At 51.3% G+C, this 27,833-nt stretch overlaps 1 protein-coding gene and 1 long non-coding RNA gene across 5 annotated transcripts in view; both read right to left on the minus strand.

The window, feature by feature from the left end:
• The window catches only part of TTC7B (tetratricopeptide repeat domain 7B), a 277,826-nt gene extending 268,749 nt beyond the window's left edge, over positions 1-9,077 (minus strand). For all 3 annotated transcript variants that reach the window (XM_004055569.3, XM_019010165.3, XM_063698113.1), the window contains exon 1: positions 8,783-9,077. In XM_004055569.3, coding sequence (XP_004055617.1) covers positions 8,783-8,903 — 121 coding nt within the window. In that variant the 5' untranslated portion in view covers positions 8,904-9,077. The remainder of the gene's footprint in view (positions 1-8,782) is intronic.
• A 3,629-nt stretch (positions 9,078-12,706) lies between these two features.
• LOC129526599 (uncharacterized) lies at positions 12,707-20,859 on the minus strand. Of its 2 annotated transcripts, none has more exons than XR_008671270.2 (4): positions 20,660-20,859; positions 15,660-15,791; positions 14,320-14,377; positions 12,707-12,999 (listed from the first exon to the last, which is right to left on the minus strand). It is a non-coding gene; the product is annotated as an uncharacterized lncRNA (long non-coding RNA). The 2 variants fall into 2 exon arrangements; XR_008671271.2 differs by lacking the exon at positions 20,660-20,859 and adding an exon at positions 16,741-16,796 and having other exon boundaries at positions 12,708-12,999.
• Between the last annotated feature and the right edge of the window lie 6,974 nt (positions 20,860-27,833).

Below are 27,833 nucleotides of genomic sequence, written 5' to 3' on the forward strand. Positions count from 1 at the left end.
ACCTGGGGCCCTGGGATCCTGCTTCCTGAGTCTCTAAACCACTAAGACCTCCTGAAGCAGAAGCTCAGGCCCAGCCTGCCCATCCGAGTTGCTAACTAGCCCCCAGGGGACCCTGCTGCCCAGAGGTTGAGCGACAATCCTGAACTGTAAGTTTCCCTGCCTGGTGACCTGCTCACTCTATTTCTTCTGATGCCCCTCTGATACCTGGTGCTGTGCCCACACATAGTAGGTGCACATTAAATGCTAACCATTGTGGTTGAGAGCAAAGGCTCCCACACTTGCCTACTCAAACTACCTGAGGCTGTTTACAAATGTAGATTTCCAGCTTCTACCTTGGGCCGAGAGAATCACCACCCTCAGCCAAGATGTCTGGTAATCTATAAACTACACTTAGTTTAGTATTACTCAAAGCATGCCGCATACCTGCAACACTGGGAGCTTAAGAATGCAGAACCCCAGCTCCACCCTAGACCTACTATATCAGTATCTCTGGGAGTGGGGCTTTGCAATCTGGATTCTAACAAGCTGTCTAGAAGTGATTCTTTGATCCAATCAGTTTAGAAAAACATTAGTGTAATAGAAGAACAGTGAAACTGGTTGGAAGTGGGCTAGAATCCAGTTCAATTAACGGCTCTAGCCTCAGTCTACTCAAGGCCTGAATGAGAATTACCCCTGACCTCATTCGCGTGTTGTGATGATTAACTGAGATCTATGTAAAAGTTCATAGCCAGAATCTGGCACACAAGAGAGACCCAAGAGGCTGGGCACAGTGGCTCACGCCTGTAATCCTAGCACTTTGGGAGGCCGAGGGAAGAAGATCACTTGAGCCCAGGAGTTCGAGACCAGACTGGGCAACATAGGGAAACCCCTCTCTACAAAAAAAAAAAATGAAGAGAGAGAGAGAGAAAGACAGAGAGAGACCCAAGAAATGCAGTTCATTCTTCTTCCCTGCTAGCACTATTTTAACACTCATCAAGTCAGGACAGCTACAGTTTCAGATGATCAAGTGATGTGTACAAGGTGGCTTGGAGGGCAAATGCAGAAGATTCTGACTCCAGGCCTGGTGGCCTCTAAAAGGACCAGACCAGATCTGCTCTACATGGTTCTGGTGCTGCCACCACTAGCCACACTTGATGAGCAGGGACAGACAAATCCCATGGGTGGAAGGGCTGCAGCCACTCCAGTAGCTTTCCTGTGGCTGTGGCCATCTTTCATATTTTATATGGCACCCATTTGACCTATCTCTGGGTCAGACATCCACTCATCCTTGTCTTGGTGGCTGACGGGAATGCTTTTGAGGTCTCAGAAAACCTCATCCCTCTTCCTGGGCTTCCCAGGTGGGAGACACTGGCTTTCACGCATGTCAAAGGCCTGCAACCCGCCACCATCTACCAAGCATGAGGTCACTCAGAGGGGCAGGAATCCACCCACGTGTGGCCAACGTGAATAAGAACAAAAGGCCATTCCTGCGTGCCCAGGGCACAGCTGGCCGGGCAGCTGGGGTGCAGGGATGCTCTGGGTAAGTAAGAGGTGTACCAGTTAGAACGCCTTCAGCAGCCAGTAACGACCAAACGCCTGACTCAATGTGGCTTCAACAAGAAGGAATTTATTCTCTCACATAACAGGAAGTCCAGAGAAGGGCTGCTCCAGGCCCAATTGCCATCAGCAGCCTGGTGATATAATCGAGTGAGATTCTTCTTGTCTCTCTGCACCGCCACCCTCCTTGGGTCTGCCTTACTCCTGGGTCAGGTGCCCTCATGGCCATAAGATGGCCACAGCTCCAGGCCTCAAAGATATGAACGATTTCCAGGGGAAAAAGAGAGACTACTTCTTCCCTTTTAAGCATGGATGTCACCTTAAGCACAAGGAAATCTTTCCCAGAAGCTCCTCCACTGAGCAAATGTTCCCTGACGTTTCATTGGTCAGAACTAATTCACCTGCTTGCACTTCAGCCAATCACAAGCAAGGGAGTGTATCTACTGGGACCAGGGCCCCTACAGTGAAGCACACAGCACCACTGCTGACAGCTGAACAAAACTGGGCCCAATCAAGGAGGAAAATGGGTGGGAGTCCGGGCTGGGGGACAGCGGTGGAGAATGCTGGATTGACAACCAGGGAGCCTCTGGCTGGCCCTGACTCACAAGACCCCACCAACCCCAAGGGCAAACACTTGTCTTTGCAGGACGCCATTTCTCAGGGCCAGAGTCATCACGTAATATTCATGTAACTTGGCCCTCGCTTCCATTTTGGAAAACCCTCGGCCTGACTTCCTTACTTATGCCTGTTCCAACTGCTCATGAAAGCCGAGCCAATTCAACACAGCATGTGCTGTGAGCCCAACTCCATGTCATGGGGCCAGAAAGGTAGAATTGGCCCTCTAGAAGCTGACCATTTGGTAAGAAGACAAGGCACATGCCAAAATCGGTGGAGTAGGGGAGGGAAACAGCCCTGAGCTGGGAGATGGGAGTGGATAACACCCACCACCACCAGCAACAGACAACAGCTGGTAGCTAGTGAAGGCTCACTCTATGCAGGCACTAAGAAGCACTTTTAGGTATTTTGGTTTTTTCTTCATTTGATCCTTACAACCTCCCTATAAGTTTGGCACTATTATTACAGGTTCATAATACCTTACCTACAGTTTCTGAAATCCAGGACTCTTTAAAAACCAAAAGTTGTTTTTTGTTGTTAATCATTTATGGGATGGCAGAAACCTCAACTGAACCCATGTGAGGCTATTTATAGTCTATTTCTCCCTTTTGCAGTGACTGCTCATATTCTTTGATGCAGAAATACTGACCCGTTTTATTACAAAATGCTGCCCCAGACCCCATTGGGAATGTCACATAATGTCCAGTATACGTAACATGTTCCAAAAAATTCTGCATTCTGAAATACATCTGGCCCCAAGGGCTTCCGAAAAAGGGTTTTGGATGTTGTGTCACCAAAGGGGGCTTTGCAAGTTGAAGGTTACCCCCCATAGGAAGCAGGTGAGCCACGCTTTGAAATCAAGCAACCCAACTCCAAGTCAGGGCTCTTACCCACTCTGCTTGCTTCTGCCACTTGCTGGTTGGTGGCTTTAAGGAAGACATCTCCCTCTCTGGCACTGTTTTGTCATCTATAAGAGGTTGGACTACATCAATGGGTTTCAAGTTTCTTTGTTTTAAAAGTGTATTAGCCCTTCCTTCAAAGGAAACCTTAAGGAAAAATGTAACTGCTCCAGCGAGTGAGGCCTGCTCACCCAACCACCAGAGCCCTAAAGCATGTTCCCAGAGGGGTTCCTTGACAGCACAGTTTGAAAACTGCTACACAGCATAATCTGTAAGGTCTTCTCTGGTTCTAACATTGTATGATTGTCTTCTGTAAGGCAAACAGCCTTTTCTGTGATGAAAGGACAGCTGGGAGGAACTTGAACCAGACCTTGACAGATGGGTAGGCTTTTGATCTGCAGAGAGGATTCCAGAGTCAAATAGCATGAGCAAAGGTGCACAGACAATAAGCAAGGTGTGTGGGAGGGTCCAGGAGGCCAAAGTAGCCGAGGGAAGTTGGGGGAATGAAGGCAGTGCAGCAGGTGACATGAGGGCATGCTGGAAAGGTTGGCCAGACCAAGCAGATGGATGAGGCTGAGGACGAGCTGCACAGCCCCAGCCCCACTGTGCGCAGCCACAAGAAATCCAAGTCCTTCTGCCCTGACTACCATGGCCACAAGCCCCAATCCTAGCTCAGTGCCATCAATCGGTCACTGTAAAATAAATGAGTCTTCCGAATCCAAAAGTCAGGACATATGGTCTGCCACAAAGGTGTGGTCTTCTGAGGACAAGAGGATAGAGTGTTTGAAAGCAGGAAGACTGGCCCAGAAAGGCCATAATAGTGGGTCACCGGAGATCTCACTGGTGTCCTTCCCCACGTTCTGGGAGGAGTTGGGCTCCCAGGAGTCTGTGATGCCCCAGGTATGTCCAAAGAAGCCACCTCTAAACAACAGGGGCCGCCTCACCCCACAGCAGAGACTCTCAGTTAAACCTCAGTCCTGTTTCCAGAGAAGACCCTCAGGCCAGCCAGGGAGGACCATAGTCCACCCCGACTCCTCTTCTTCACAGGAGGGTGTGCATGACCAGGTGGCATCTAGGAGCCCAGGACCCTGCACCCTCCACCAAGGGGAAGCCACATCATTGTAGATGCCCGTGCTTAAAACAACACAAATCTCCACATCCTCTTCTTCATGGTCTGAAAACATTTGCTTACCAAACTATGCCCCAGAAATACTCTTTGTTTCAGGCACCATTTCCCTACCTACCCATCACCACGAGGTAATTAAAATGTCTCAAAATCTTATAGGATCCGACAGGCAATGATCTCCCAAGGGAGAAGCTACCATTTGGGGCCTAATCTTTCTAAGTGAACTCAGTCGCCGAGCTTGCCTAAGAAGATTAACAGGCTGGGGAAGGCGGGAAGCCACACTGCCTCAGAAAAGGGAGCGGCCGTCCGTCAGGACAGTCGCAGACCTCCAATGTGCCTGTTTGTGTCATTGCAATAGGCGGGAGTCTTGACCGGGCACTAGCTCAACTGTGTCATTTCTTGGTCCCCCGCTCTCTTTTTTCCCTGCCAGGCTGACAGCTGGGACCTGGCCTACCTTGCCCAGGGTCACAAGGGGTCAGCTGCAGGGAACCAACCCCATTATGACCATGTGCCCTGGCTGACAGGTACCATCCCACTGAATCCTCACAGGTGCCCTGAGAGTGGGCATTTTGAGCTGGCTGAGCAGGGAGGAAAGGCAGGCTCCGAGAGGCTAAGAACCTGGCTGGAGATCACCTAGCCACTACAGGTAAGGTCCAAATTTTAGCCCCGGTGCCAGGTCACTGCACTTTCACACACAGTGGTGACCTCATCATTGGGAGGCTGGAGGGTGACATTCTGTAGAGAGAAGACAGCTGGGCCTGTCCTCCCGGAGACCAGGACCGAGCTGTGAGCCCACATGAAGCTGATGTGCAGCTCTGTCTTTATCCCTGAGCGCTCAAGCTGCTGCCTCAGCTCCAAGCCAGGGCACCTCAGGCTTCTCTGAGTCCCCCAGACCCCTGGACACCTTGCTGAGATGTGGATTCTAACCCTGCACATCTGAAGCCGGCCCAAGAATCCGCATTTCTCACAGGTTCCCGGTGGTGCCCCTGACACTCATCCCCAGGCCACACTTCAGCCCACGAGGGCCTAGGCTTCCGGGGGACTGTCTCCCACCCCCACCCTTAACTTAGGTGACCATTCTCTCACTGGGACTCACCCGGGTCTGGTGCACAGCTAGCTACCACCACACTTGGGTTTTTTGAGATGGTGCAATGAAAATGGTGACTACAGTAGGGTACGAGGAAGAAGACAGACCTCTGGGTTCACTTTTCAACTTGGCATTTGTCCTTTTCTTCCTTATCCACCTCTTGGCAAAACATCTAAACCAATTCATCTCAAAGGAGCCAGGCTGGGGCAGTACACTCTGAAAGTGTCCACTATTTAGAGTCCTTAACGGGGAGGGGCTGCCACGCTTCCTTCCCGTAAGGAGCTAATGCTGCTGGGTGGGGAAGCCCACTAGAAGTGGGAGCTTTGGGAAGGAGGGATTCCTCTGCTCAGAACTCTCCCATAGCCCTGTCTCACTCACAGGAAAGCCAAAGCCTTACCCTCGGCCTATCAGGCCCTGCCACTTTCTAACCATGAAGTTCCCTCCCTAGAACACGCTTCTCCACCTCCTTAGGTCTCATCTCAGATGTTGCCTTCTTGGGGACACCTTTCAGGGCCACCCTATTTAAACTAGTAGTTCCTGCATCCCCCACTCCCAGCCCACTCCAAAGCACCTATTCACCTTCCCCTTTTTCTCTTTGATAGCACTGACCACCGTCTGACACCCTGTAAACTTTACCTAATGATTATATTGATTATCTGTCTCCCTGCCCCTTTCCTACTGGGATGTGAGCTTCATAAGGGCTGAGATTTTTGCCATTTTTGTCTGTTTTGTTTACCAGTGTATTTCCAGTGCCTAAAACAGCGGCTAGCACAGAGCAGGTACTCAATCTTTGTGGAAGGAAGGAAGGAATGAGTGGCTGGCCCTGAGAGACATTAGCTACTTTAACCCTCATAACAACACCTGCAAGGTAAGTCATTTAAATCCCGTTCTAAAATGAGAAAACTGAGGCTCAGAGTGGTTAAGTGATTTGGCCAATGTCACAAAGTCAAGAAGTGGCCAAGGTCACAAGAATCAGTCCCCCATCTGGCTGGCTCCAAACACTGTATTCTTTTTTTTTTTTTTTTTTTTTGCCTGTGGTTGTTTTCATGGTAACTGTCTTAGTGTGACAAACGTGACCTTCACTTGCTTTCCTTATTCTAAGCAGAAGATGCTTTAACTTCAGGACTTGGCAAAATCTGCCCAGAACTTGTGCTCATGCACCCGAGAATCTATGGGGGAGCCGGTGCCCCCAAAAGCCAGGAGGAAGTCCCTCTACCAGCCCGAGAGTGGGAAGGCCTCACCAGTCAAAGGGAGGGAAGGCCCCTCTTGCAAACACCAAAGGAGAGCCACAATCATTCTAGTTTAGTTTCATCTTTTTCTTGGCTTCATCGTTTTATTTTCCTGAGCACTCACTCTGTCTGATCTTTTCAAGTCTGGGTAACTTTTTGCCATCAATGGCTACCACTCACCATGTGAGTCTCTAGGACAAAAATCTATGTCCCATGAGTTTCCCCAAACTGAACTTGCACACAGACCCATGGACCACAGTGCCCCCGCAAACCCCACTCCCCAAGCCCCACTCATGACTGCATCTTAGGACATTGGGAGCAGCCCCTGGGAAGAGAGCTAAGCCTTTCGGGGGCCATGAAGGTGAATAGGAAGGGCCCAGGCCACCAAAAACCCATCTACCCTCTCATTCCAGGGACCATCATAGCTTGAGTCCCCCTTCATCTGCCTGTCATTCTCAATCACATTAACTCATCTGTTTTGTTTCAATCACTTCTCACTATCTGAAGCTGTGCTGTTTATTTATTTCCATATTTGCTTATCACCTGCCTGCCTCCTGAGAGCAGGGTGAGGGCATAAGGGCAGGGGCTTGGTCAGTGCTGTTCACCACTGTTCTGTGACTGGCACAGGTGGGCACGCAAATATTGGGTGAATGAATAAGCAAAGACAGCAGGAAACAAGTGGATTCAGAAGAAAAAAGACCAGGAGGCTCACAAATAAACCCATTTAATCCTAAAATCAACCTGCACAGAAGGTGTCATTATGCTTACACCGCTGGGAAGCCACAAAGTAGACCCAGGACTGTGCAACTCCGAGAGGAAAAGAGAAAATGCTGCAGGTAAGCGGAGAAGCAGGTGAGCCCGACACGGAGGGCAAGGGCAAGCTGCCTCTGGGGCCCAGGGCACTGAACACCATCTCCTCAAAGGCTGGCATAACTGAGAAGAGTCCACATTTTCCACCAAGTGGAGCCCGTGTAGGGTCGGTGCTATCTCCATGCCCCTGACACACCATGGCACCTGCGTTCACCCAGAAGGTACCTGCCCACAGCACGCACCCATCATTGAGAGTGCGCAAAACCAAGTTCTAATTTCCAGGCACTAATACCATAGGACACAAACATAAACTACCCTCCAGGAGGACACGTGACATCCCTCTCCTTTCTGGGTAGTCTGAAGTGAGAAGGTTGAAAATAGTGCAGATGTCCTTTCTTAGAGCAGCCCCGCCATCCATTCATTCACTCTTTCATTCATTTGTTCAGCCAACATGTGCTCACTCGGCCTGGGGAAGCCCAGGATGAAATGAGACAAACCCTCTAACCTCTGGCCACGGTGTGCTGGTGCCTGCGCTTTAGGCGGGTGCTAAAAGACAAGCAAATATTAAAGATACTCGCTTCCAAAACAAATAAGGCCACGTGGAGCTGTGCACTGGAATGGGATTCTGGATGCAATTTTATTTGATTGGGTACAAGAACCAATCCAGTTAAAGGGGTCATGAACCAACTCCAGGCACCAGGCTCCTACTCAGAGGCTGCCTCAGACCCCCTTCTGGCCCAGGCACCAACCCCTCACCCACCCAACTCCATCTCCCGGCATTCTTCAACCACATTCCCATCTCGCTCCACAATATTCTCCCTCCAGGTCCCCCTGACTCTATTTCTCCTCTATTCCCAACCCTGACCTCTCTAGGTCGGCAGCCTTGATGCTACTTCTCCGAACGCCAGGACGCACATCCCAGCCTGCTTTCTACCACCAGCCCACACACCTCGAGTCTGCGCTTCCACCCAGAACCCCTTAAACACCATATGTTTACAAACCAGATTCCCCAGGGGTCTATGTACAACACCCCATTCTCAAGACCCCATAAACACATCCTGATTCCCTGAGCACACCATACACACACTGTGGACTTCACCCATGTCCTGAGGGACCCCCTCACCACATCACCTCCAACTTCTTAGAAGCCCCAGGCCGGCCCCTGACCTCCTGTGGTCCCAGTGGAGCAGCGGACTCGCTGAGACCCCCGGACACCCCAGACTCCGCAGAAGCCCGCCCTGCACGTTTGAAACCCAGACGCCGGGACAGCCCCTGGCGCCCCCCGGGACCCCACACCGCGTGACTCCGGGGCACCTGGGCTCCCCCAGGCCCCGGTCCCGCGCACATCCCCTGGGCCGCAGCTCCCTCGCGGCCCGGCCGCGCCCCTGCCCGCGCCCCGCGCCCGGCCGCGCCTCGGGGGCCCGTTCCCGCGGAGGCCGCGGCGCCCCCCGCAGCCCAGGCCGGCGCGCCCGGCGCGTACCATTGGCGATGAGCTTGGCCGACAGCTGCTTGACGAGCTCAGGGATCCGCTCCCACTGGCACTCGGAGCGGCAGCGCTCGATCTCCGTCTCCAGCCGCGAGCCTGCCTTCTTGGTCGCCATCGCGGCCTGGCCGGGCCCGGCCGCCCGCCCCGCAGGCCCCACCGCCGCCGCCGCGGCGCCCCCTCGCCGCCTCCCGCCGCCGCCGCGGGCTCGGGCTCCGGCTCCCGGCTCCGCGGCGTAACGGGAGCGCCGGCTGGGGAAGGGGCGGGGAGGCAGGCGGCGGCGGCGGGCGCGGCGGGGCCCCGGGCGCCGGGAGGAGCGGCCCCTGCCGGCCAGGGCCGGAGCCGCAGCACTGGCCGGGGCCGGAGCCAGGGCTGGGGCAGGGGCGGGGGCTGGGGCGGGGGCTAGGGCGGGAGACAGGGGCCCGAGAGAGGAAAGGCGGGGTGGGCATGGAGGACAGGGAGAGGGACTGGGGGTGTCTGGGGCGGGGTGAAGACAGAGGGGAAGTGGGGATGGGGGTGGGGGAGCGGGGTAGGAGAGAGATCTGACCAAGGGCGGGTGAGGGGTCTGGTGGGGTAGGGGTCTGGGCAGGATGAAGGGGAGGGAGAGGATCGGGAGGGAGCTAGCGACAGCCTGGGAGCGGGTTCGATCCCCAGGAGTAGGGCCAAGAAAGGGCAGTGACCCTGGGGAAGGTCACCGCCCAGTGGGACCAGAGAGCCGGGTGTGAGGGGTGGGGGGAGGCCTGCCCGAGTTTGTCCTGCCATCTCAGGTGGCCAGCGGTTCCCTGGGGCCCAGTTGGCCTGTGCCCCTTAGCAGGTGCCCCTCTGCCCCGCAGCCTTAGCCCCTACCCAGCCAGAGGTGGACGGAGACTCCTCCATCCCAGGCAAGGCACAGCACCTGCCAGGGGTGCCCTAGATGGCTGAGCGGAGCCAGGCAGGGGCTGCCACTCTCACACACCAGCTCTCGGACCCCCTGAGGGGAAGGCACAGTCACTGGTGGGGCCTCCTGTCTTGGCCACCTAGACTGAGACCTAGGGAGGTGTCCCTCTGTGTTCTCTCGGTGAATCAACTGTCTAGTGATCACCTACTATGTGCTGGGCGCTGCTTTAGGTGCCAGAGATAGAATTGTGAGCTAAAAAAAAAACAAAATTCCTGGCTTGAGAGAGCTTACATTCCAGTTTGGGGGAAAAAATAAGCAAAATAAAATAGTAAACTAGACTGTAAAAATGGCTATTTGAAGAAACAGGGAAGGGTTCAGTGAGGAACATAAAGAGTTGGGACAGGCGGGTGGCTCATGCCTGTAATCCCAGCTACTCAGGAGGCTGAGGCAGGATGATTGCTTGAGCCCAGAAGGTGGAGGCTGCAGTGAGCAGTGAACGCACTTCAGCCTGAGCAAGTGTTGCCATTTAAAATGGGGCAGTCAGGGATGGCCTCACGGAGGTGGCATTAGACTTGAAGAAACTAAGGGGGAGCCATGAGGATATCTCTGGGGGAGGAGTATCCCAGGCAGAGAACACCACAAGTGCGAAGGCTCTGGGGTTAGAGCACACTGGGTGGGATGGAGAAATGGCAGAGGCCAGAGGGGCTGGGTGGAGCGAAGGAGAGGGGCCGAGGCAGGAGATGAGCTCTGAGAGGTTGGGGGGAGTTCTGTGTAGTGCCTGGTGGGCCATTATAAGACTTTGGCTTTTGGCTGGGCGCGGTGGCTCATGCCTGTAATCCCAGCACTTTGGGAGGCCGAGGTGGGCGGATCACGAGGTCAGAAGATCGAGACCATTCTAGCTAACATGGTGAAACCTGTCTCTACTAAAAATATTTTTAAAAATTAGCTGGGCGTGGTGGCGGGCGCCTGTAGTCCCAGCTACTGGGGAGGCTGAGGCAGGAGAATGGTGTGAACCCGGGAGGCGGAGTTTGCAGTGAGCTGAGATGGCAGCACTGCACTCCAGCCTGGGCAACAGAGAGAGACTCCGTCTCAAAAAAAAAAAAAAAAAAAAAACTTTGACTTTTACTCTGGTGACATGGAGCAGCCCTGCAGGGCTTTTCACAGAAGAGTGGCATGATCAGACCTACACTTTGGACTATCACTGTGACTGCAGTGTTGAGAATACTGCCAGGGAAATAGCTGTGGTGGTGGCAGTGTTGGATTCTGGGTCCTGCATTTGAGAGTGAAGCTGTCAGTCTGGAAGGGTCCGTAGCCTGCCCACAGTCACGAGGAGGCACTGAGGGGTCGTCGTCATTCCTTCTGGGTGCCCTTACTCCAACTTTCCAAGAGCAGTCACACGCAGGTTCTTATCCCCACCACAACTCCCCCACCACCGGAGTTGATGAAGAACACACACTGTGGACCTCAGTTTACCAATGAGGAGGCTGAATCACAGACATTTAAGAGAGGTGAGGAGGAAAGATCAGGAGATGTTTTCTGATGTGACCAGTATCACTTTCAGGCGCCTCAGGGACTGCCAAGGTGACGGAAGTTGAGCTGACAGGCCCTGGACACTGTGAACAGCCCAGGGAAAGGAGAACTAGAACGTTAGAGTTTCAACAGGGGACCCTTTAGTGCCCCGGCCCTTAGCTTCCACCAAGAGGGAGCAGGAAGGGAAGGAGAAGAAATCTCCACAGGAGATATTTCCTCTCTCCTGACACCCTCCTGTTCTCCCAACTCCAGTCTGTCTCTCCAGATTTGCTGTGAATGTTCTCCATCTGGACCAGGAGACAGATTCCTGTGCCTTCTTTCAGACACGGGCCAAAGGTTACTGGGCAGCCTTGCTCAACATCTGACAGACCTTGTGTGACAGCACTTGCCATCTCCCTCTGGGAAGGGGCAGGGTCTTAATCATGACTAACGCATACACTGCCTCAGTTGCCACACTGGAAGGTAAATGATGAGGGCCGTCTGTCTGCCTCCCTACCTGATAAGGTGGCTTCATGAGGACGGATGCTGCCTGGGCCATGGCATTTAACATCCCCAGGCCTCCATTTCTTGGCTGTGATACCTCCCCCTGGAGCTGGTTGAGGAGGAAATGAGGAAATACAGGTAGGGCACAGAGAACAGTGCCAGCATGCCAGGCTCTGTGGCTCACGCCTGTAATCCCAGCACTTTGGGTGGATCATGAGGTCAGAAGATCGAGACCTTTCTGGCTAACATGGTGAAACCCCGTCTCTACTAAAAATACAAAAAAGTTAGCCGGGCATGGTGGTGGGCGCCTGTAGTCCCAGCTACTCGGGAGGCTGAGGCAGGAGAATCGCTTGAACCCATGAGGTAAAGGTTGCATCTCCATCATGCCACTGCACTCCAGCCTGGGTGACAGAGCAAGACTCCATCTCAAAAAAAAAAAAAAAATAGTGCCAGTGCACCAATAGAGTGCCATGTCGGCTGTCATTCTGTGTCTCTCTGCCCCTTGCAAGCCGCATAGGGCCTGGCGCATTGTGGGAGCTTAAATGAACGAGGCTGGAGTCCCCAAGGTCTAGAGCCGCCTGCGAGTGCGTTTCCTTAGGATGAAACATCCCAGTGATGAATCCATGTCACTACGTTCCAGGCTTCCACCTTCACGGCAGGCCACCTACAGGGGCCCAACGCCAGAATATTCTTCAGACCATGTGCTTGGGCGCAGAGGTTGCTGGGTATAGGGGTTGGGAGCAGAGGCTGACAAACATTGTCAGCCTGAAGCAGGAGAGAGAAGGAACCCTCTGGGCTTCCCCGTGGGAGCCTGAGAGCTGGGCCCTGTGGCCTCTGGGCTCGTTTCTGCCTCTGCCTTCCATATCCTGTCCCTCATCCATGGCTCAGGCCACTCTGGCAGCTGCCACAGCAACCCTAGGGAGGTACAAGTGATCCTATGAGGACAAAGTCCCTGGATGGTTCTCCAGGTGACTTTACCTGCAGGCAGCACTCAGCTAAATTCAAGAGTAAGAAGGCATTCATGCTCATAATAGTAATTAAGGCAGTATCTTTTCCTCTAGGCAATCAGGTAGTACAGGTTTGACAAGGATGTGGAAAATCACAGCCTATAGGCCCAATCCCACCAAGGGGCCTGTGGTGCCTGGCAGGAAAGAAGTGGAGGATGGCTGGGAAGGGAGTCTGACTTCTGGCCAATTCCTTGAGAACAGCTGGGGTACCAGGAGCAGTGGAGGCAGGCTGTAGGCTCATTCCAAAGGCCAGTGCAAATAGGGGGCTTGTGTGGTCTGGAGACCTCCCAGTCCTCATCTCCGAAAGCCTAGATTCCCTGTGCAATCAGAATAAGGGAAGAGGTGAGCAGCAAGGGAGCGGGCGTGAGAGAGAAAACAGAGAGAGAGAATGAGAGAGGGACTGTGGCCAGGGTAGGATGGAGAGAGCTTAGGGGAAGGAGACACTGGTGGGAGGAGGGGTCATAACTTTGCCCTTTCTCCTCCCTCGCCTGGCCTGGAAGGTTCTTCCCCAGAAACCCATGTGGTCCCTCCCTACCTTCCTTCTGAAGGCAGTGAGGGAGGTCACATCCTCACAGAGACCTTCCCCGACCACTCTGTGCACATTTGCTCCCCCTCATTCCCTTCACCCTTACCCCCTCACCCTGCTGTAGTTTTCTTCTTGTCCCACCTGATCTATGGTTATTAACTGAGTGTGTATTATCTGCCTCCCCTCACTAGAGCAAAAGCCCCAGGATGGCAGGGATTTGTGTGTGGTTCTGTTCACAACAGCATTCCCAGCACTGAGAACGGTGCCTGATGCACGGTGAGTATTCAGTCAATACAGGTTGAATGAATGAATGAGCCAAAGGAAGGTGGAGGGGCTGGGATTGGGCAGGTGAGCATCCCGGTGAACAGCCCCACAGGGAAGTGGGGATCCACTGTCTGAAGCCGATGGGCAGGTTGAAGGGGGAGACAGAAACCCAGAAACGGGGATCCACAAGGGGCCTCAGTGTGCCAGCAGAAAGAATGATCACCTCTAACCTTTGGCCTCACCCTGCTGGGGCAACAGCCCTGTCATCTCGCTGCCAGAGCCAGGGACAGGCCTTGCAGCCCCAGGAGGTGTGAGCCATCAGCAGCTGGTGCTGTGGGCGGTGGCTGTGGCGATGCTCACGGGGAACCTGGAAACCACACCACAGCTTGCAGGCCCGGGGCATGAGTAATGAGAGTGCAGTCATGATAGCTGGCTTCGGCTGGCTTTTAATTATGTAATATTTGATACATACAAAAATACCCAGAATCAAGGGGCACCTACATAATAAAATAATAAGATGAACACCAGGGAAACTATTGGCTATCCCAGAGTTAACTACATTGTGATTTTTGTGTTTGTTATACCCTTGCTTTGTTTTTTAGCTAGTTTTATCACTAAACTTGCTTTCTGCCACTTCTTATAATGTGAGTACAACATGTAACCCTATACACCAGAGGTCTCCAAGCTTTTTGGCACCAAGGACCAGTTTCATGGAAGACTATTTTTCCATGGGTAGGGGGAGGTGGGGGGATGGTTTTGGGCTGATTCAAGCGCATTACATTTATTGTGCACTTTATTTCTATTCTTATTGCCTTATAATATATAATGAAATAATTATAAAACTCACCATCATGTAGAATCAGTCGGAGCCCTGAGCTTGTTTTCCTGCAACTAGACGGCCCCATCTGGGGGTGATGAGAGACAGGCATTAGATTCTCATAAGGAGTGTGCAACCTAGATCCCTCACATGCATAGTTCACAGCAGGGTTTGTGCTCCTATGAGACTCTAATGCTGCCGCTGATCTGACAGAAGGCGGAGCTCAGGTGGTAATGTGAGCCATGGGGAGCAGTTGTAAATACAGGTGAAGTTTTGCTTGCTCACCCACGACTCACCTCCTGCTGTGTGGTGTGGTTCCTAATGGGCCACTAGCCAGTACCAGTCTGTGGTCCAGGGGTTGGGGACCCCTGCTATACACGATATCATTTGTTTTCACTTGTTTTGAGCTTTCTAAAAATGGCGTCGTGTCTTCTTTTCTCTGGTGTGTAATATTCCATGGCATGACTGTGCTACACTTGAATTATCCAACCTCCAGGTTTATCAGACCTCGAGTCTGCAGGTTTGCTTTAATGGACAAGGTTATTGTTTATAAAATCTGCATTAGGCTGCGCACAGTGGCTCACACCTGTAATCCCAGCACTTTGGGAGGCGAAGGAATTTGAGACCAGCCTGACGAACGTGGAGAAACCCGGTCTCTACTAAAAATACAAAATTAGCCAGGCAAGGTGGCGCATGCCTGTAATCCCGCCTACTTGGGAGGCTGAGGCAAGAGAATCGCTTGAACCCAGGAGGCGGAGGTTATGGTGAGCCAAGATTGCGCCATTGCACCCCAGTCTGGGCAACAAGAGCCAGGGTCCATCTTAAAAAAAAAAAAAAAAAAAAAAGTCGCATCAGTGCCATCATTGTCTTGAGCGGGGTTTCTGAGGATGGATTCAGGATGGCTCTGTGCCCCTCCCCCTTGGAGTTCCCTGAGGGTCCCCTAACTTTCTTCCAAAGAGCCACTTCCAGCTGCCTGGAACTATGATTCCCATTGTAGGGACAAAGCAGTGGGAAACTTGCTGGGCAACTCCACTATAGGCACCAAAGCTGGTGCTTCTAATTTACCATCTGTTGCCATCTGAGAGGGACAGCCAGATGGAGGAGGCTAGTTGGCTGCTCAGGGAGGGCCCTGGGTAGCATGAGTCAGGTGTAGAAACCATGGTCTAAAGTTTCAGCTTTGCAAGTCTAGAAATATGTCAGTGTTCCAGGGTGCTCTGCCTAGTCTCACTAATGAAGCCCACCAGAGACCACTGTTTCAATCCCATGCCAACTCTCATTTGCAGTAGAAGCCAACCCCCAGTATCTCATAATCAGGAGACCCCACTCTTAGTGTCAGGAAGCATGCAAAGCTGAAATCATCCTTAACTTACCTGGTGGGCACGGATTCAGAACGAGAGAGGGGAAGGTATCAAGAAGGTGGTCGTCAGCCCTGGAAAAGCTCAGAAGGCCATCTCGGTCTGTTGCAGGAAGTCAGGGACCCCGAACGGAGGGACCGGCTGGAGCTGCGGCAGAGGAACATAAATTGTGAAGATTTCATGGACATTTATCAGTTCCCAGAGTTAATACTTTAATAATTTCTTATGCCTGTCTTTACTGCAATCTCTGACCATAAATTATGAAGATTTCATGGACATTTATCAGTTCCCAAATAATATTCTTATAATTTCTTATGCCTGTCTTTACTTTAATCTCTTAATCCTGTTATATTTGTAAGCTGAGAATGTACGTCACCTCAGGACCACTATTGTATAAATTGATTGTAAAACATGTGTGTTTAAACAATATGAAATCAGTGCACCTTGAAAAAGAACAGAATAACAGCGATTTTCAGGGAACAAGGGAAGACAACCATAAGGTCTGACTGCCTGTGGGGTCGGGCAAAATAGAGCCATATTTTTCTCCTTGCAGAGAGCCTATAAACAGACGTGCAAGTAGGAGAGATATCGCTGAATTCTTTTGCCAGCAAGGAATATTAATAATTAATACCCTGGGGAAGGAATGCATTCCTGGGGGGAGGTCTATAAACGGCCGCTCTGGGAGTGTCTGTCTTACATGGTTGAGATAAGGACTGAACTATGCCCTGGTCTCCTGCAGTACAGTACCCTCAGGCTTATTAGGGTGGGGAAAAGATCCCACCCTGGTAAATTTGTGGTCAGACTGGTTCTCTGCTCTCGAACACTGTTTTCTGTTGTTTAAGATGTTTATCAAGACAATATGTGCACAGCTGAACATAGACCCTCATCAGTAATTCTAATTTTGCCCTTTGCCTTGTGATCTTTGCTTCGCCCTTTGCCTTGTGATCTTTGCTTCGCCCTTTGCCTTGTGATCTTCATTGCCTTTTAAAGCATGTGATCTTTGTGACCTACTCCCTGTTCATACACCCCCTCCCCTTTTAAAATCCTTAATAAAAACCTGCTGGTTTTGTGGCTCAGGCGGACATCATGGACCTACCGATAGGTGACGTCACCCCCGGAGGCCCAGCTGTAAAATTCCTCTCTTTGTACTCTTTCTCTATATTTCTCAGACCTGCTGACACTTAGGGAAAATAGAAAGAACGGATGTTGAAATATTGGGGGCTGGTTCCCCCAATATCAGTCCCACTGTTGAACCCATTTCTCCACGGTTGAGAATATCCACATGTCCAAAGCCTATGTCCCCCTGCCCAGAATGAGGCTGGACCAGCTCTGTGAATTTTTACTTCTTATCTCCATACATTCCAACCTTGCACAGGCTTTAGACACCATAACAATTAAGCTGATTTTGGTTTAAGCCTGTAAAATAGTAACTTTTTTGTAACAGGAGGGTTTTTTGTTGTTGTTGTTGTTCTGTTTTTTACTTTAGAGACAGGGTCTCACTATGTTGACCAGGGTAGTCTTGAACTCCTGACCTCAAGTGACCTCCCACCTCAGCCTTCCAGAGTGCTGGGATTACAGGCATGAGCCACCATGCCCAGCTTTTTTTTTTTTTTTTTTTTGAGACGGAGTCTCGCTCTGTTGCCCAGGCTGGCGTGTAGTGGTGCGATCTCGGCTCACTGCAAGCTCCACCTCCCAGGTTCACACCATTCTCCCACCTCAGCCTCCTGAGTAGCTGGGACTACAGGTGCCCGCCACCACGCCCAGCTGATTTTTTGTATTTTTAATAGAGATGGGGTTTCACCATGTTAGCCAGGATGGTCTCGATCTCCTGACCTCGTGATCCGCCCACCTTGGCTTCCCAAAGTGCTAGGATTACAGGCGTGAGCCACTATGCCTGGCCATTTATTGTATTTTTAGTAGAGACAGGGTTTCACCATGTTGGCCAGGATGATCTCGAACTCCAGACCTCGTGATCCGCCCGCCTCGGCCTCCCAAAGTGCTGGGATTACAGGCATGAGCCACCCCGCCTGCCCTTTTTTTTTCTTTCTTTCTTTGTTTTTTTTAGAGACAGGGTCTTGCTTTGTGTCTCTTGGGCTGGCATGCAGTGGCACCATCATAGCTCACTGCAGCCTTGAACTCCTGGGCTCAACCAATCCTCCTGCTTCAATCTCCCAAGTAGCGCCGCCATGTCCAGCTAACTTTTTTTAATTTTGTAGAGATGGGGGTCTTGCTTTGTGGCCTAGGCTGGTTTGAGCTCCTAAGCTTGAGTGATCCACCCACCTTGGCCTCCCAAACTGCTGGCAGTACAGGTGTGAGCTGTGATGCCCTGCCTGTAATAGGAATCTTCATGAGTGTTTTCCTCACACTCAGAGTTCTGGGGACACTTCCGTGTTACCCTGTACCCCACCTGTCCTATCTTCTCCAAAAAAGGCATAGACTGGGTTTGTGATAAAATACCCACCTATATCTGTAAATGAACATCAAAGCAAAGATGGGAAACTATTCAGATATGGGGGAGAAAGGTGTATCTGCCAACAGGGAGGAGACTAACTGTTCCTCAGCATAAGGCTAGACTGATTTCTGAGCTTCCTAGCAGACCAGGCACAGAAGAAAACACGTGGAATGGTTTTATTTATTTAATTTTTTTTTTTTTTTAGATGGAGTCTCACTCTGTCACCCAGGTTGGAGTGCAGTGGCTTGATCTCAGCTCACTGCAACCTCTGCCTCCTGGGTTCCAGCAATTCTCCCTGCCTCAGCCTCCCAAGTAGCTGGGATTACAGGAATCTGCCACCATGCCCAGCTAATGTTTGCATTTTTTAGTAGAGACAGGGTTTCACCATATTGGCTAGGCTGGTCTTGAACTCCTGACCTCAGGTGATCTGCCCACCTCGGCCTCCCGAAGTGCTGGGATTACAGGTGTGACCCACTGCGCCTGGCAGAATGGTTTGATTTAAATGATGTTGTTGATTCACATATCAGGAGTTTGTTTGTTTGTTTTTTGAGATTAAAGTCTTGCTCTGTCGCCCAGGCTGGAATGCAGTGGCACAATCTTGGCTCACTGCAACTTCTGCCTCTGGGGTTCAAGTGATCCTTGTGCCTTACCTTCCCAAGTAGCTGAGCTTACTGGCATATGCCACCACGCCTGCCTAATTTTTGTATTTTTTAGTAGAGACGGGATTTCACCATGTTGGCCAGTCTGGTCTCGAACTCCCTACCTCAAGTGGTCTGTCCACCTCAGCCTCCCAAAGTGCTGGGATTACAGGTGTGAGCCACCACGCCCAGCTGACATCAGGAGTTTTAAAGAGAAATCACGAACTAGGTGCGCACAAGGGACCTGGTTGTTCCTGGGGAGTTGTATCAGCAAACAGGTTTGAAGTTTGCACTTTGGACATGTTACTATGAAAAAAAGAAACTAATTCTCATTTTGTGTGAAGGAGCCTGATAGACACAGGATCTGCTTCAGTGAGGAATTGTGAGTGATCTTCCCCTGCACAAGGCCAATAGGGTGCAAGGTTTCCACAGTTCAATTCAACAAACGTTTATTGAGTACCTACTATATGCCGGACACAGTGTTAGGCCTTAGTGATACAATATTGTGTAGGGTATGGTCCCATCCCTCAAGGAACTCACAGTCTAGTGGGGGAAAGAAGTGAGCAACAGCTCTGCAGCTGGACCCAGAGGAACGCCAGGAATTAACTGTGGTGGGTGCTCCAGTAAGTCTTCCTGGAGAATGTTACCCCCAAGCCAAGCCTTGAAAAAGGATCTCAGGTCCAGTCTGCTCACCAACCCTCACCATCTAACAAAGTGGTCCTGGGTTTTCAAAACTCTTGCACTCAAAATAGGGTCACAGTATTCAGACATATGCAGTCCCAGATCACCCCCAACCATCAGATGAGAAAAACCCAACAATCTGGTCTCCTTTCCTGCAGCAAAGCACTTGGTGGTCAGAAGGGTTGGGGGTGAAGGTTTATGGGATCTGCTGGACAGCTGGTGAGGCATACGGACACTTCTGATTGTTATCTTTCTCCCAAATCAAATACTAAAGGTACTAAAACCATGCTGACTGCATGAACCATTCCCTGGGGACTGGTAGGGCATTCCATTCCTCCCCACATTTGGGAGTCCAAACCGGGGTGGAGGGGTAAGAAGTAAAAGGTCTGGGTCAAGTGCTGCCCATCAACTTGTTCATGATCAGGTACCCTTCAGTTTCCTTATTTTTAAGAGGAGAGTGCTAGTCGAGGAGGTCCTGGGCTCTGGTCGTTGATTCTGTCCCGTCAAAGTGAGAGTGGCTGGAATGGGATTGGTATATGGGTGCTCCCATCCAGCTGAGGTTCCTTTCTGAGCTCTCAGGCAGCAAATTAAAACATAATAACAATAATTACCAGGTGAGATGGCTCACAGCTGTAGTCCCAAGCACTTTGGGAGGCCGAGGCGGGTGGATCACCTGAGGTCAGGAGTTCGAGACCAGCCTGGCCAACATGATGAAACCCGTCTCTATTAAAAATACAAAAATTAGCCGGGTGTGGTGGTGGGCACTTGTAATCCCAGCTACTCGGGAGGCTGAGGCAGAAGAATCGCTTAAACCCGGGAAGCAGAGATTGCAGTGAACCAAGATCACTCCACTGCACTCCACCCTGGGTGACAGAGTGAGACTCCATCTCAAAAAAATAAAAAAATGAAAAATAAAAATAAAACGAATAATAATAATAAGGCGTCTGAAAAAACTCTTGAAGTTAGGAAACCTGGATTTGATTTTCATCTCTGTAACTGACCTGCCGTGTGACCTTGTGAAAGGCGTGTCCCCTCTCTGGGGGTGTCAGTGGACTAATTCCCGGGTTAGCTGTGGGGGGAGCTGATCACTGGCATTTATCGGTAAGGTGGGGCTTCAGAAGTCCATCTACTGCGAAGCAAGAGAAAACTCCACAGAACACACGACTGAAACGAGTGGGAAGCCAGATGTGTCACGGACGTAGGGAGGGGAAGATGAAGGTCCCAGCAAAATCCCGGGAACATACCTGTCAAAGGGTCAGCGAGAAAACCAGTCCCTTGGCTGGTTGAAAGGAACACTTGATTCTTTGTCAGAAAGCAGCCTTGCGCTTCTAAGAGGTCTGCTGTCTGAAAGAAGCCTTCGAGGCTCGCAGACCGGTGAAGAACTCAACCTGCCTTCAGCCCATGGGGACTGGGGCCGGCGCGGCTTTCTGGAATCGAACGGAACGAGCCGACCAGGCGCGGCGGCGGCGGCAGCCAATGAGGGAGCCTCCTGATGAGGTCATGCAGTTCCTGGGCGCTTCATTGGCGGATCCTTCGCGGGGCCGCGGCGGGGGCCGCAGGGCGGAGCGAGGCGGGGCGGAGGCGGTGCCTGCCAGAGCCCGGACCTAAAACCGCGGTTCGATTTCCCTTATTTCCACCCAGCGCTTATTTCCCCTGAGCGAGATGGGTCAGGCCCTTCTTAAGAGAGCAGTGAAAATACCCAGAAAAAAGAGCTCTTACTCACTCCAGAGACTGGGTTTACTTATTTTGGGTGAGCCCTCATTTTCTTTAGTAAAAGTGGAGGGTTGTTTAGTTTTGTTTCAATCCAGGCCAAACGCACTATTAACTCTAACCATTTAGCAACACTGAGAGAATGTCCATTGGTAGCCTTTTATTTGCCCATTGTGGTCCTCTAACCCACTGTGTTGGGAGCACCGAACACCAGCTTTGTTCCACAGACGTGGAAACAGACCCAGGCGACTTGCCCAGGGTTATGTGGCCATTCAGTGGGACAGTGGGGGAACAGAGAACTAAGCTCTTGGTCCCTGCTGCATGCCCAGGGGACCCACTCTCATGACCCTGGGTCACAGCCCAGGGCTCCCCACAAGGAAAGGCAGTCAAGTCAACCTTGCTGCTTCCTGTTGCAAGCTTTTGATACATCAGTTTCATTTTCAAAATACTGCCCAGAGTAGTCTATGGTCAGCAGAAAGATGCTGACAGCACTGTCTATTCTAGGAAGTTATTTTCGAATGAACTACAGTGTGAGGGACGGTTGGAATGTCCCTGATGCTGAAGGAGCCTGGCAGCTATTACGCTGGTCCTCAGCCCACCAGGCCTTCCTTTTTAAGAGGTATCTAGGAACTTGCGTAATGCCTCTGTTTTGTTGCAGTCTAAGGGCGCTGACCCTTTGCCCAGAGAGAAGCAGAGTTTTAAGTGATGTGTACAGAACACTCTTCTAAGGATGAGACCCTGGCACTTGGTCTGGGCCCTCAAATATGCGTTGAATGACTGATACAGCCTGAATGCCTGTTATCAGACTCAGAGATTGTGTGGGCCAGGGAAGGCAGGCAGCAGAGAGAGTGTGGGCAGGCCAGGCGCGGTAGCTCACACCTGTAATCCCAGCACTCTGGGAGGCCGAGGTGGGCAGATCACTTGAGCTCAGGAGTTCAAGACCAGCCTGGGTAACATGGCAAAACCCTGTCTCTATTTTTATTTAGAAAGAAAGAAAGAGAGCGAGAGAGAGAGAGACAAAGAAAGAGAAAGAAAGAAAGAAAAAGAAAGAAAGGAAGAAAAGAAAGAAGGAAAGAAAGAAAGAAAGAAAGAAAGAAAGAAAGAAAGAAAGAAAGAAAGAAAGAAAGAAAAGAGCAGAGTTAGATGGCCTCACTTGTGGGAGGATGCCATCTGTCGTCTGGGATCTTTATCTCCTTTCCTGTATTTGAGGAATCCCCCACCAGAGACACTGAAAATGCCAGGCAGTCACTGTGCCAGACTCCCTTGTTTCTACAGTGAGGGGTGCGGGACCTCAACCCTGCCAGGCAGACACCACTCAGAAAGCAGGTGCAGGAGCGTGGGCAGCCTCAGCCTGATTCGGAGGCATCCCAGGTGGCAGCTGCTCTGGCAGGCCATGTGAGTGGGGCTGGGGTGCACTTGGGTATCTGTGCCCAGCAGTGGTGGCAGCGCTTTTCCTCCCTGCCAGACCAGTCCTGAGGAGGATGTCCAGCCTCCCAGCCTGGGTCCCTTCCTCCCAGAATGTGTGCACCTGATGTGATGAATTCCACTTCTACCTAAATCAGCCAGAGCTGGTTTCTGTGGTTTCTAGCAGAGAACTGGACTGCTGGAGGAGGCTTCCTGTAGGAGGGACAGGCACTGGCTAGGCAAGAAAGGATGGGCGCCCAGGTAGAGAAAATGGCACCAGGCTAAGGGTGGGGAGGAGACGGAGGGCAGAGAGGCATCGTGGTACCATTTTCCTTCAGACCAAGTCACAAGTTTCGGAATTGTGTGGAAGGAAGCAAGTCACATTGCTGGGTCGGGTATCCTCCAGCCTCTCACAGGAGTTATAAAGGATCCTAGGAGTCATGATCGAGCTGGAGGGGTTTCCTGCAGGTCTGCTTTTTCCCCTTTGCTCCTTCCTTCCTTCCTTCTTTTTTTTCTTCAGACAGAGTCTTGCTGTTATTACCCAGGCTAGAGTGCAATGCCGGGATCTCAGCTCACTGCAACCTCAGCCTCCTAGGTTCAAGCGATTCTCCTGCCTCAGCCTCCTGAGTAGCTGGGATTACAGGTGCCTGCCACCACGCCTGACTAATTTTTATATTTTTAGAGACAGAGTTTCACCATGTTGGGCAGGCTGGTCTCAAACTCCTGACCTCAGACGATCTGCCTGCCTCAGCCTCCCAAAGTGCTGGGATCTGAGCCTTTTACTCAAGAAACTTGGGCTTTTCTTCCCCGGTGGGAAGGGAGGTTAGGTTTAAGAGAGGAGATCAGGCTCCTGGTAGCCTTTTACTAGGCGGGCTTCTCTGATTTTATTAGGAAGCCTCAGTGTGCTCCCCAATAGGTAAGTCCTTCACCTAAAGTACGATTTTAACTTGGGGTGAAGACTTTCTTTTTAGAATGAAAGATGAGGCTTAAAATGCCCCTTTCCCCAGCCCCAACGCAGCCCTTGCATTTCCACTTTTGATGGGCGAACTCACTCCAGTGAGGCTGGCCCTTTGCCGCTCTGTGTTCATTGACATGGGTGTTGGGAGGACGCTATTCCCTGAGCCACCCTTTCCCAGGTAGGGAAACTCTGGTGGTGCTGGGGGCCTGGGGATGAGCTGCCTTCTTTGGAGCAGAGTTTGAGAGAGCAAGGAGGGCTCAGGAGCCTGGGGATGGAGGTGAGGTAGGGAAAGCCTCCAGAAGGCGGGCAGGGGCTGGCATCCCGGACCGGCGCTTCCCACCCCTCTTCTCAGGCCTCCTCCCCAGCAAAGGTGCCAGACGCCCCGGGCTGTCGCCTTTCCCCCATGGGGCAGTAGGAGCTCTCTAAACCTCAGACTTCCACAGACCTGCCTCAGATGGACCCCCAAGAAAGGAGGAAGCCAGCTCTCAGGGACTGAGCTGCAGGCCCACCATCTCCTCCCTACCTCATGGTGCGGCTCAAACCATGAATGCCGCACAGCGCTGCGTGCATGTCCACGAGGACGTGCCCAGCAGGCATCTGCCGGCACAGCGGGCTTTCACAGCTCCATCTGGACAGAAGCTGACGAGGACATAGCTCTCCGACAGCACTTGCCATTCTGGGTGCACAACCCAGCGCCCCGCCCCTGCTGCCTTTGCGGACCATTCACTCTGGGCGTCAGCTTCTCCCTGATCCCTTCCTGGTGGGCTTAGAGTCCCAGGTGCTACAGTTTGTGCCTCGGCGCTCCTTGCATCCCCCAGGGCGCCCATCACCCGTGGGCTGGGCCTCAGCAGGCCCTCAACAGGCACCCGTCAGTTCACCTGTCCATTCAGTGACCCCCCCAAAGGAGGGAGAAGAAACATCCCTGCCGAACGCCACCACCCTCTGCCCCAGGCTCACCTCCTCCCCAGGAGGAAGGACTGGTTGGGGTTTCCAGCTTTTCCTTTCATCATTCTGTCTTACACTTCGTGCCATTCCTGTCATGAGCACCCACAGTTCCTCTTCTGGCAGAGGTATTTGGGTATTCATTTGCTTCTCCAAACAGACTAGGAGTCTCAGAAAGGCCAGGCCTGGGTCCTGGCCATGTCACCATCTCCCACATCATCTGGCGCGTGTTGGCAGGCCACGTGGTTTTTGAATGAAGGTGCAGTCATAGAGTGGAGCTGTCATGCTGAGAGGCCGCCCACCCCTACGACACTCGGGAAGTATGTGTGTGTTGGAATGTGTGATTTTAAAAAAAGTTGTCTGAGAGATAGATCCCATAGCATGCGGTTCCCAATTTAAAGCACAGAATTCGGAAGTTAGTAGTACATTTACAGACATGTGCAACCATCACTACAGTCCACTTAGGAGCACTTTTTTCTAAATGCTCCCACAAAAGAGACTCCATGCCCATTAACAATCACTCCCTATTTCCCCTCATGATAATATATACACACACACACACACACACACACACACATTATACATATATATATATATATATTCATCCACAGTTCCTGATTCGTAACTCCCAAAGCCCTCTTTGACCTTCTCCTACCCTCCTTTTACCTGCCACAGAGGGTCCTGCCTCATACCTTGGAGAAAAGAATCCTACACAGAGAGGGAAAAAAGAATCGGAACAGATGGCCAGGTGCAGTGGCTCACACCTGTAATCCCAGCACTTTGGGAGGCCAAGGCAGGCGGATCACGAGGTCAGGAGATCAAAACCAGCCTGGCTAACACGGTGAAACCCCGTCTCTACTAAAACATACAAAAAAAATTAGCCCGGCGTGGTGGCGGGCGCCTGTAGTCCCAGCTACTCGGGAGGCTGAGGCAGGAGAATGGCGTGAACCCAGGAGGCAGAGCTTGCAATGAGCCAAGATCACACCACTGCACTCCAGCCTGGGCGACAGAGCGAGACTCTGTCTCAAAAAAAAAAAAAAAGAACCCCAAGAGGATTGGGCTGGCGAGCTCTAGACAGCTGACCACAAGGAGGTTTCTGGAGGCAGGCAGGTGCACCTGCGGGGGGCATGGAAGCTCCATATCCCTTCCCACGTGCTTCACCCTATGCATCTCTTCATCTGTATCTTTACAATATCTTTTATAATCAACTGGTAAACCTAAGATTTCCGAGTTCTGTGAGCAGCTCTAGCAAATTAATTCAACCCAAAGAGGGGGTTGTGAGACCCCCCAGCTTAAAGCTGGTTGGTCAGAAGTTCCAGAGGCCTGGACTTGTGACTGGTGTCTGCAGGAAGAGGCAGTCTTAGGGACTGAGCCCTCTACCTGTGGGAACTGACCCTAGCTCCACACAGGTAGTATCAGACCCAGCTGGTGCCTACTGCTTGTTGGTAGGGAAACCGCCCCCCTTGGTCACAGAAGTCTGTGTTGATTGTTGTGGCATGAAAACAAAAGAAATACAGGTTTGAGTTTTTCCAAAACATCCCCTACCCGCCAGCCCTAGGATTTTCTGTCTCCATGGATTTACCTGTTCCCGCCATTTCACATACATGGAATCATACAACATGAGGTCTTTTATAACTGACTTCTTTGACTTAACACAATGTTTTCAAGGTTCCTCCATGTGGTAGCCTGTGCCAGCACTTCATCCAACTTTATGGCCAATAATATTCCATTGCGTGGGTGCCACATCCACTCATCCACTCATCAGTAGATGGGCATCGGCCTGATTCCACTCTTTGGCTATTGTGATGCTGCTATGTGCATTTTTGTACAAGTTTTTGTGTAGACGTACATTTCCATTTCACTTAGGTGTAGAAGTAGGAGTAGAATTGCTAGGTCATGCTGGTAACTCTATGTTTAACCTTTGGAAGAACTAGTAAACCATTTTCTAAAACAGCTGCATCAGCCGGGCGCGGTGGCTCCCGCCTGTAATCCCAGCACTTTGGGAGGCTGAGGCGGGCGGATCACGAGGTCGGGAGATCGAGACTATCCTGGCTAACACGGTGAAACCCCGTCTCTACTGAAAACACAAAAAATTAGCCAGGCGTGGTGGCGGGCGCTTGTAGTCCCAGCTACTCGGGAGGCTGAGGCAGGAGAATGGCGTGAACCTGGGAGGCGGAGCTTTCAGTGAGCCGAGATAGCGCCATTGCACTCTGGCCCGGGCGACAGAGCGAGACTCCATCTCAAAAAAAACAAAAACAAAAACAAACAAACAAACAAAAAATCTGCATCGTTTTACATCTCACCACCAATGTATGAGGTTTCCATTTCTCCCCATCCTCCACATCTCCCTTTTGTTTCTTTTTCATATCTGTCATTTCGAGGCTAGCCATCCCAGTGTATGCAAAGTGGCATTTCACTGTGGTTTTGATTTGCATTTCTTTGATGACTAATGATGTCGAGCAACTTTTCAGGTGCTTATTGGCCATTTGTCCATCTTTGAAGAATTCTGATTCTTTGCTTATTTTTAAATTGGGTTACTTGTTTTTTTTTTTTCTTTCATTATTGAGTCGTAAGAATTATTTATGGCTGGGCGTGGTGGCTCACACCTGTAATCCCAGCACTTTGGGAGGCTGAGGTGGGTGGATCACCTGAGGTCAGGAGTTCAAGACCAGCCTGGCCAACATGGTGAAACCCGTCTCTACTAAAAATACAAAAAATTAGCTGGGCGTGATGGCAGGCGCCTGTAATCCCAGCTACTCCGGAGGCTGAGGCAGGAGAATCGCTTGAACCCAGGAGGCAGAGGTTACAGTGAGCCAAGATTGCGCCACTGCACTCCAGCCTGGGTGTGACAGAGCAAGACTCCATCTCAAAAAAAAAAAAAAGTTATTTATATATTCTAGATACACATATCAGATATATAATTTGCAAGTATTTCTTCCATTCTGTGCATTATCTTTTCACTGTATTGACAGTGTTCCTTGAGGGACAAATGTTTTTCTTTCTTTTTTTTTTTTGAGATGGAATCTCGCCCTGTTGCCCAGGCTAAAGTGCCATGGCACGATTTTGACTCACTGCAGCCAGGGCCTTCCCGGTTCAAGCAATTCTCCTGCCTCAGCCTCCTGAGTAGCTGGGATTACAGGCACCTGCCACCATGTCCAGCTAATTTTTGTATTATTAGTAGAGATGGGGTTTCACCATTTTGGCCAGGCTAGTCTTGAACTCCTGACCTCAAATGATCCGCCCACTTCGGCCTCCCAAAGTGCTGGGATTACAGGCATGAGCTACCGTGCCTGGCTGCAAATGTTTTTGATGAAGTTCAATTTATCTAATTTGTTCTTTTGTCACCTGTGTTTTGGGTGGTGTACTTAAGAAACCATTGCCTAATCTGAGGTCGTGAAGATTTA

Source organism: Gorilla gorilla, chromosome 15 (genome assembly GCF_029281585.2).
Source record: "Gorilla gorilla gorilla isolate KB3781 chromosome 15, NHGRI_mGorGor1-v2.1_pri, whole genome shotgun sequence".
NCBI classification, from domain to species: domain Eukaryota; kingdom Metazoa; phylum Chordata; class Mammalia; order Primates; family Hominidae; genus Gorilla; species Gorilla gorilla.